The sequence below is a fragment of the Dreissena polymorpha genome, chromosome 5, assembly GCF_020536995.1.
Source record: "Dreissena polymorpha isolate Duluth1 chromosome 5, UMN_Dpol_1.0, whole genome shotgun sequence".
NCBI classification, from domain to species: Eukaryota; Metazoa; Mollusca; class Bivalvia; order Myida; family Dreissenidae; genus Dreissena; species Dreissena polymorpha.
In genome coordinates this window covers 66173241-66183605 of record NC_068359.1, presented here as the reverse complement: position 1 = coordinate 66183605, position 10365 = coordinate 66173241, and the positions used below count along the sequence as shown (strand labels likewise).

General features: G+C 34.7%; 1 protein-coding gene across 1 annotated transcript; it reads left to right on the top strand.

The window, feature by feature from the left end:
• Positions 1-1459: 1459 nt before the first annotated feature.
• LOC127831295 (uncharacterized) lies at positions 1460-2730 on the top strand. The gene is made up of 3 exons (XM_052356268.1): positions 1460-1753; positions 1891-2052; positions 2663-2730. The coding sequence occupies exons 1-3, from the start codon at positions 1660-1662 to the stop codon at positions 2728-2730; spliced, it is 324 nt and encodes a 107-aa protein (XP_052212228.1). The 5' UTR covers positions 1460-1659.
• The last annotated feature ends 7635 nt before the right edge of the window (positions 2731-10365 follow it).

The following is a 10365-nucleotide window of genomic DNA, read 5'->3' as shown; positions in this document are numbered from 1 at the left end:
TACAAACAAGTATGTATAGGTCCCTGGGTAATTGTTCTGCAATTATTAAAGACATAAGGTACAATCTACTTTACTCATGCTCGATTGGTTATTCACAGCTTGGGTACTACTTACATGTACCCCTGGTACCATTAAGCATACTTGCATGTACCTCGGGTAAGGTTAATATACTTAAACGTACCCGGTCCTTATTAGACTGTACCCGAGTAGTATTCCTGCCCAAAATCCGATGTGGTACAGTGCACTACAGATAAATGTAAAGCTATATTGTTTATCTAAATAAAACTTACTTTTAAAAAAACTGCATCAACATGCTTTTCAGTATAAATTTGGATGATATAAAGACTATTTGAGAAAAAAATTGACATTAATGTGAACATAATTTAAAAAAATTAAGCCTACAACAACCCATTTAGCATTAATTTTCCGGCTATGTTAAAGTATATTAACTGTAACAGGGTTAGCCCTACATGTAAGTATACTTAAAGAGTACCCGGGGTACATGTAAGTAGTATCCGAGCTGACAATGACCAATTGAACAACATTTTAATCAAATGAGAACAATATAGAAACAATTATGGTGATTTTTCTACAATAATTAAATACATGCCATCAGCATCTACTTAACTCACCAATACAATAAACTTGTTTAAAAATAGCAAACACAAAAAGTATCATGATGTCATATTCATTTTCATGATGTTATAATCAACAATTTCGAGGTAAAGTATTGTTCAATCACAACATTTAGAAGTAGAACAACTACAAGTTCAACATTAGCGGGTGGGGTAAATCAGTCTGCACTTAATGTCATTGATAAGTACACGTCGACACAACATAGAATGAGTTTAACATAAAGCTTCAGCCAATTGTATAAACCTTGGTTAAAAATTACCATAGTAAATAAGTAACCAAGGTTAAAATCGTAGTTAAGATACCATGGTTAATTTTTACTTGTATAAAGCTTTTAACCACATGGTAAGCTAACCATGGTAAGTACTTATTTTTAACCCAAGTTATTTTTCCCATAATTCCGATTTTGTATTTCCGTAAACATTAACAAACGATATCTAGGCAAAACAATAATAATGGCGGATATCGATTGCGATAGAAAAAAATCAAAAATGATGAGTCCGATGGAGATCGAGGTCATTCGAGAGTTTATGTTTGACAATATCAATCAAATGCAAGAATCCCACAGCAACGGTGGCCCCGGAGCCGCGAGGAAAGTGCGTTTGCTGTGGGAGCAATTGACTGAAAAGGTCAACGCAGTTGGAAACGGTTCGCGGACAGTAAACCAAGTGAAGATGAAATGGAACAACATGGTATTATATCAACGTTATATATTACTTAATGTAATTTTAAATATATTCAATGTATTGTACAGTATAAGATTCGATAAACGCACGACTTTAGGTCGAGATGCGTTCATACCTAGTCCTAGTTAATTTTCCTTCAAATGTCATGATTAAAATACAACTAACAATTCTTTATTGATTCTACCAATACGACTAATCAGGATTTTGTTATTATATCTTGTAAGCTGTCGTGTTTGCGTCACACAAGCTTTATATTATACAGAAAAAGAATGCAAAGAAAGAAGTAACTGACCAGAAGCTAGGGTTGGCTGGTACTGGCGGCGGCAGAAAGCTGCCAGAAATGACGAAGACGTCGGCGGCAGTGTCGGAGCTATTCGCGGGCTCCGCCAGTTTTCACGGTGTTAGCGATGACGCTGACACTGCTATATTTGGAGGTGCGTGTTGTTCAATTAAATTCGATACACTGTAATTACAAAGAAGTCTTTAATCCAAGTTTTCGAAACATCGTAGCATTTTTCCACTTTTGCTTACATTGAAACATTTGATAAACACTTGGATTCATTTGTTTCAGATTTATCATCCCAGGCTGCCTACGATGCGCTTGCGGACTTGGTCCCACTTATTGAAGCGGCAAAAGTTGGATCCTCCTTGTTCCTGGACTGTCAGGGCAGCAATGGCCACGCAACGGAGACGCCGCAGGTCACAGACGAACCAGCGATCGTCCCCGTTGATGGTATACACATACAAATTCCACCTTACTTCGATTCCAAAATGTGTTCATTCCAATAAATTTTAATTCGTCCATATAACCGATGTCAAATAATAGAACTGCCATACAATGATACATCCACATCTACAATTAATGCTCATTTTTATTGAAATAATTTAACACTAAAATTTCCCAACACGTATATTAAGACTAAAATTTCCCCACACGTAACATATGAATATCAAACACAAGCTCTTGCACATGTCCACTGCGCAAATTCCAATTTTCAAATGAATAAGCATATGCCAGTCGTTCCGTTAGGTTTAAATGGACCGTTTAAAAACGGAGGGATTGCTGGTAAATATTTTTAAAATGCCGACTAGAAATTTTAAGACTGCGGTATTACTTTCACGTGGATATGCTGTAGATATATTTTTGTCTGTGTTTATAAAACTTGTTTGTTATTGAATGATTAACAAATGTGAAATTTATGATTACACAATGTGCCGGGTACCCTTTCTACCTTATGACATTTGCAGATGGACTCACCCGTGTAGGCCATATATGCGGCAAGAGCATTACACAACGGGGGCGCGCAATGGGGTATTTTTTTATTTCGACATGTATTTTTCAGCAACAGTTCCAGTGACTGATGTGAAGTTCGTTGCCACTAAAGTTAGTGAACCGACAAAGAGTACGTAGAACCAAATCAAACACATCAATGAGTTGCAGAACAAAAATGACAACTGAGCATTTTAGTATAATTTAATTGACCGAAAATTCGGACGCAACATGTCACAATAGTTATAACAAAAATGTAAAGTGTAGAATGCTATCAATGTTATAGACCAGTCTTTATTAATTAATAAGGATAATCTTTGGAAATGTAATATTTATAAATATTGTACAAACAACAACAACAATAGCATACACTGTATTTTTGGAATAAAACTTATTTCATCAATGACATTTTTATTGATACACATAAGCTGTCACCACTCCCTTTGATGTCAATATACACTTGAATGATATTAAAATCATGCGCATGTAAGTGTACATGTGTCTTTCAGAACCACAAAAGAACGTTGCCACCGGCATAACTGCCAAAAGCAACATTACGGTACCTGCCAAGTGCAACATTACGGTACCTGCCAAGTGCAACATTACGGTACCTAACCCAAGGTTAGTAGGAAATCCAGTTATGAGAATCTATTAACCGACAAAGCTTTCAACCGTTATCTGGGAAAAGTAGCAAAATGTATTTTTATTGTTCTTACTCACCCAGGTTGGACAATCAAATTCATAAACCTTTAATTATGAAAATACAATCCTTATTGTTTTCACCCCATAAAAATGATCTATCAGCGTTATCGTAATAACAAATCACTGTAAAGCTAAATGAAATTAAATGAGATGACCTAACCAATGTTTGATCCGCCACTGCTAGAAATGTCTATAATGGCATTATGTTTAACGAACACGCGGTATTTCACACACAAAACAACTTACACAAACAAATGCAAATGCATTGAAAAATGAAATTCACACGTACTTGTATACAATTTTCAGATCCTTAAAAGAAATGCAGCTGGCATACTTCCAGCACCAGAACAGCCTGTCAGTGGCACAAGAGGCCTATTACTTGAAAATGGCATCGCTGGCGGATAAATTGAATGTGCTAGCTGACATTGCAATAGACAAAATACACAAAAATGAATGAAATTTATATATGTCTACGCTTTCAGGCAATGTTTTACTAGTTTATGTTTACATGTATTCTCATTTACTTTTTTGAATTTCATATTGTTTTTGTATGATTGCAATTATGTATAGTGTCTCGTACAATTTTATTCATTCAGCCATTAATTCATGTAATTAATGGCGATGTTTTAGAAAATATCAATAAAACTACATAAAGTAATTGGCAACAATTGTGTCCCGAACTCGTCTGCCATCATTTGCCGCTTGAAACATGTCGCCTTGTGGTACGTCATCCAGCTGTTCTGGATCCATTGGTGGTTCACCCCACATCAATCACAAGTTGTGCAGTACGGCACAGGCTATCACAATTCGCGTGACCTTGGTGGGTTTCATGCGTATCTGACATTGTGCACGAATGTTATGTAAGCACACATATTTAATGCATTTTAACGCTTCAAAATAGCAATCTCAAAATATCAATGTATAATTAAATATCTATAGACAACAAAGAGACGTGCGTTTATTTAACTACGAGATGCACGAATTTAATCGGCATCGACGTGTAAATATGTATGAGCGTGTGAAAATAATGATATTATCTGATTAAGTAAGAAAAAATGAAAATGTATACCACGTATGACGACAAACTAAGAAAAAAATATAGCAGCATGAAAATCAGCTGTATAAAAAACGTATTTAACTGTCATTGTAAACAAATTTAATTTATAAATGACGATACCCAACAATAAGCCTTTCTAATCTTTCTTCACTGTACAATTCAAAATTATACCTTTTTTAATCAATGTATATAATATGGGAATACATACCTCCCCATGGAGTACATGGAACGTCCTTTTCCAAACTCCAAAGGCTCTTTCTATGCAATTCCGTGTGCCGATATGAGCGGTATTGTATCTCTGCTGAGCATCTGACACTGAGAAGTAATACATGATTTTCTAAAGTATATCACTTATCATGTTAAAATTGACATTTCATTTTATATAAAAACATTCATTTTATATAACTACATGTGCAAATAAAATGAAGGAATTAATTATGTCATTGCAGGGTACTGTGTTACTAAGCTACTTAAGGCCCAATCTCACTATGATGCCGTTGGATCCCCGGTGCGTCAACCGAGGCTCTACCGGGAGAAACCGGGGACCACCGGATAAACCAGTAACAAGCGGGACGGCACCGTTGCTCCACCAGGGCCCATTAAGACCCCGGCAGAGCTACGGCCGGTGGTGCCAATGTGGAGCCCCGGTAAATGCCGGCAGAGTCCCGGTAAATCGGCGCTCTGCCGGGACGCCACCGCCATTCACCGGGGTTAAACCGGGGCGTAACCGTATCTCTGCCGGCGTATGCCGGTATTGCCCCGGTGAGTGCCGGCGGAGTTACGGGCTCCATCGGGGCGTAACCGGCGAAAACCGCTGCTCTGCCGGGGCTTCGTCGGGATAAACCGTACCTAGTCCTGGGTTGAACGGGACTTTGCCGGGTTGTCGACCGGTTCAACCGCTCAGGATCTGGAAACAATATATTAAAGCAAGTCATTTCAGCGATTTGAATTTACGTAAAAATATATATAATCTTACTACATGTATTTAAAACTGGACATTCAAAGGATTTAAGAAAATAAACTAGTTCAATGTTAACAATAAAATATGTGTCATCATTTTATTTTGGACATTTTGGTAATGTATAAAGGGTTGATTATCTGTAAGTGGTACATCAAATGGGAAACTTCAAGTTGACAAAAAATTAACAGAAAGGAAATTGACACTGAAGTTATACCTTGATGGTGACTGGCCAAATGCTGTCCAATGTTAGACATCCGAAGAATGTGCGAGTCGTGACAGCATCCAGGCCAACATGCGTTTATGCTAGTGAACATCCCTGTATAGTAATAAAAGTATTAAATCTGGGTAAAACCGCGTTTAAAATAATATAGGTTGATTGTGATCGTTTATTGCTCTCGTAATGAAATATCTTCATTAATTTATTATAAACCATGTACACTTAGTATATTAGAATATTACAGTGAATATGATTTTAATTGATAGACGTTGAATACAGAAAATGATTTGCGAAACCTTCAAACTATTCAAGTAAACATAGCCTGTATAAGTTGAAACAAAATAAATCCATATACTGTCCTTTAAAATGTAAATAATGGCACACAACCAAAACAAAAATCCCTGTAAGGCACCTCAATTAATTCTACAATCGTGTCATGATGACGCGTGTCACGATGACGTATACTTGTACGCGTGTATGAGATTTTACTCAGAATTAAATGAAATGTACACGGAATGGACCTACAGTGATTTATCAGGGACATTAATGTTGAAGAGGATCTTTTGTGTTTGAGATATAATTTATTTGATACTTAAAGATTTAAATCAGATTTTGAAGTTCGGCAATATTTATGGCACTGTTGAAAGGATCAGTGAATCATCTATATTGCTGTATTTACAGCGGCTCGTGAACACATTTGTTCCTAATCATGCATGGATTTAAAGAGTGAAATTGGAGCAACCAGTTTAAAAATAAATCAGTGTTATTTTAATTTTTCAAATGAATAAGCATACCACTGCATAGACAGACATAAATTCATCTCACCTGTATGGTCGCACGTTGCCTGCACATTGAGGGAGTGGAAACCTTTCCTATTTACATAGGACGGTTCGTCCTCACCTCCGGGAGAAATTATTCGTACATGGGTGCCATCAACACAACCGATGACTCCCGGGAAGCCCCTCATTGCGAAAAAAACAGCCATAACGCGGCGTCGGTCAGCGTCCGTCAATGGAAACTTGATCACAGTGTCTTTCAGTGCCGTACGGTCAGCGCCTTGTTCCGTCGTGTCGGTCTTTGAAGCGACGGCTCCAACAGTCGTACAAGTCTGTCAATGTTGTCAGAAGAAAACCTGTACCTCCGGCGCACCTCATCGTCCGTCAAGTCCGTCTCCTGTCGGTCAATTCGCCTGAATTGTCGAGGTCTGCGTCGTCTGACCAAGTGAATGTCGGCCATCTTTGTTGTGGTTAAACACGCTTACCATGGTAATGAAGGTGGGTAAAAATTAACCATGGTTTGTGCGTGGTTAAATTTCGTTAAATCGTTTATACAATTGGATTAACTTAACTACGGTTCATTTTAACTATAGTAAAAGTATTTACTATGGTTAAATCGTTTATACAATTGGCTGCTTCTGATTTGTTTCGTCATTTTTACGATTTGATCGTATCTGTTAACCATTTACGAGCCACCAGTTACGAGTCACGAAACATAATAAATTGTATTTTACCCATTATTTCCAGTCAATACAATATTTTCGTATAAATAACGTCATATTTTATTATTATATGACGTCAGAACAAAAGATCGACCATTGTCTTGAACGTAGTTTCCAAAATTGAAAAATAACGCAGTTTTTTTAATAATGTTTGAATGTGATTTTCATATTTATATCTGGATTATATTTGATAATTTTTGTATTTAAACACATTATATGAAAAAAAAGATAAAGAAACATGAAAGATTTAATAATGTGTATTAAATAATTGCAAATTATATATTGTGTCCCGTAAATGGTAATTTTGTCCCGTAACTGTTTAAGTTTTGATGCAATTATACTGTAAATTGAACGTTTACAACAGATTTGTTCATGTTTACATGTACATGCAAGGGATATTTTATGATAATACAAAACAATTTTTCAATCATCCTGTTACAAATTGACGTATTTATAGCAATACTACGAAAAATGTAAATTACATACTTTTTCTTTTACTGATTTAATTAAAACACGAATTTTGAGTTAACTGTCACAGGTGTGCTCATAAAAATTTGGATTTTAGTCACAAATATACAATTGATTCATAAAATAAACGAACATAACAAATAGTTAAAACTTTATTTTTCTCTAAAAATATTGTGTTAATGTCGTATTTACGGCGGATCGAGTGTAAAACAAAACAAGGTTTGTAACATTACTCAAACTTTCATCTTGCAAATGGAAGGAAAGTTTTCTATGCCAATTGTCTCCTTTATATACAACTAAAGAAAGCATTTACACATTCAAATACTACTGTCACGTATTTACGAAGGCTAGAAGACGTACAATCGTAATTGGCGTAGAAGCGTGGTTTACAATATGTTGTTTTTGTCTGGTCAAACACATGTGGGCTTCTGAATTTCAGAATACAGCGCAATGTCCCTTAAATATTTTAAGTACCGGTAATCTCTCTTTTTTACATGTATATAGTATGTATTTTCGACATCAATACTAGTGTTAATAAATTGTTGTGTGTTCGGCAAACTAGTGAATTGTGTACACTGCAAATATATAATTAAGCACACTGTGTATATATTTTTAATGAGACATTATGCTGTGTTATCTTGAAGTAAAAGGTTTATGTATACATATCTCAGTCTGGTTGCCCATTTAAACTAGCGCTTGTATAGTTGTTCGGAATATTTTATCTCCAAATGATGTTAAGCCTTTGAGTAAAACAAAAAGTATATAACGTTTAGCATCGGACCTCTTGAGTTGTTGCGAATAATATTCAGATAAAACTAAATGCAAAATTGTTTCTTGCCTGACTTGTGTTTTATATATATAAATGATATCTGGGTATTACCATTCTGTTTCATTACCTTGTTTACGTTGTAGTTAAGCGTCTCGTGAAATTGGTAATAAACTAGAATGCATATTCCTAAAGTAACAATATTTGTAACCAATTATCATTAACAGGCAATGAGGTATATCTTTTATCAACTTATTTGCATTTTAATGTGTGAGTTAACGTGTTTGCGTTCGCAGGTGTTTAATTGTTTTGCGTTGTATTGCGTTAAATTATTGCTGAATGCGTTGTATGTTCTTTTCCGTTTAACTTAAAGATTCGTCATGGATTGTTGCACTTGTTATATCAGACATACGTATTTAACGATTAAACACTCCGAATGTCGCTACAATATGCATGTATGATTTATATAACAATGTTGATTATTAACCTGGTATCCGTGAGTACTCATGAACTTCAACGTCTATTTTGATAAAAATGGAAACATACGTTGAGACTGTGCTGAGAATAGTTTGCAATAGAACAAAAGGCAATACGTAATGCTTTGTACTAAAGTTGTTTATAAAACTACAAAGTATTGTATTTTATTGTGTTTCGTCAATAGCATAATTATGTTTAAATGTTCAGACTTCTGCAATTTAATCGGTTATCGTTTTGTAATAAAGTATAATTTCATGTTTTTTGTACGTCTACTATATTTACAAAACGATTATTTACAATTTTATTACAATCAAATATAATGATTTCTTCAAATAAATACTTACGGTAAGCGTGTTTTTGCACGCATACATCTTAATTTATTTTCTTGAAACAATACATGTTTGAATAACTTGTTGTTGTTTTTATGTTGTATTTTCCTGCTTCTGTTGATTTTAATGCATATAAGCATAATAAAAATGCAGTAGAGATGGACAACCGACGGTGAATTGAATTATTTCATCGCAACGTCTAATCAAACGAAGAAGTTTACATCTTTGTTTTAGTATATGTTCAAAGCAATAAACGACCATCACAATATTAGTGACATATAAACAAACGCATAAGCTGGTGTTCTTTCAAGATTTGGAATATTATGTAAATGAACGAGTTTATAACGAGTCAGAATAAATTTGAATAATACCTATTTATTAACAAAATATGTTTGCACGATAAAATATATTTCTAACGTAATTCCTTCAACGACACGATTTCGTATTTCGAAGACAGATTGCCATGTGTGGTATATGAAAATACGACATTGGGTCGAGTTTTTTTTAAATAAGTTGTTTAGTAATAAAGCGCGCTCGAGAAACTAGTAACACAAAATATGTTATGTTTCTTTATGTTATTACGAATGGTTATGAATGGTTATTAACATTAAATTGTAAATAATGTAAACATATACATACTGCTTTTGTTCAATGTAACACGAAATTGGACTTAATTGCGGACTTGCCTTCGTGTATGAAGTTGACGTCTTTTTTTGACATTATAACGTAAATGGAAATCGAACCTAGATACGTTTTTGGAACGATTATCAGATGCAAGAAAATATACAGTTTAATGTATACCACATCTGTACAGAACAGTATATGTTATCTTATAATCTAATTCGTGTCGTTGATACTTTTGATGTTGTAAACTAACTTACATGAATTTGGCGCATTGGTTAGTAAGAATGCTTTGCTTTTTACTTAAAAAGGAAAATCTTAAAATGTACTCTATTGCAGTTCTAATACTCCTTCGGTAGTAACGACATGCGTGTGGATAATTGCTTTTGAAATTAAATGTCGGAATTTAAAAAGCTGATATAAAAATATCTATTTAAATATATCATTGATAAAAATAAGTATCGACATAGATTCAAATCCAATGCGAACGTTCTAACATGAATCATTTACTTTAAATTGTAACCGCCATATACATGTGGCAAATCACAGTGATATTACATTGGGATTTCGTTTATATGACATATAAAATGAGTGCAATTTTTAAAGTAAACCGTTTAAAATAGTTTAAGTGCTGGTTACAGAACGATGGAAGCCCTACGTGACTAAACATTAAGAAAACC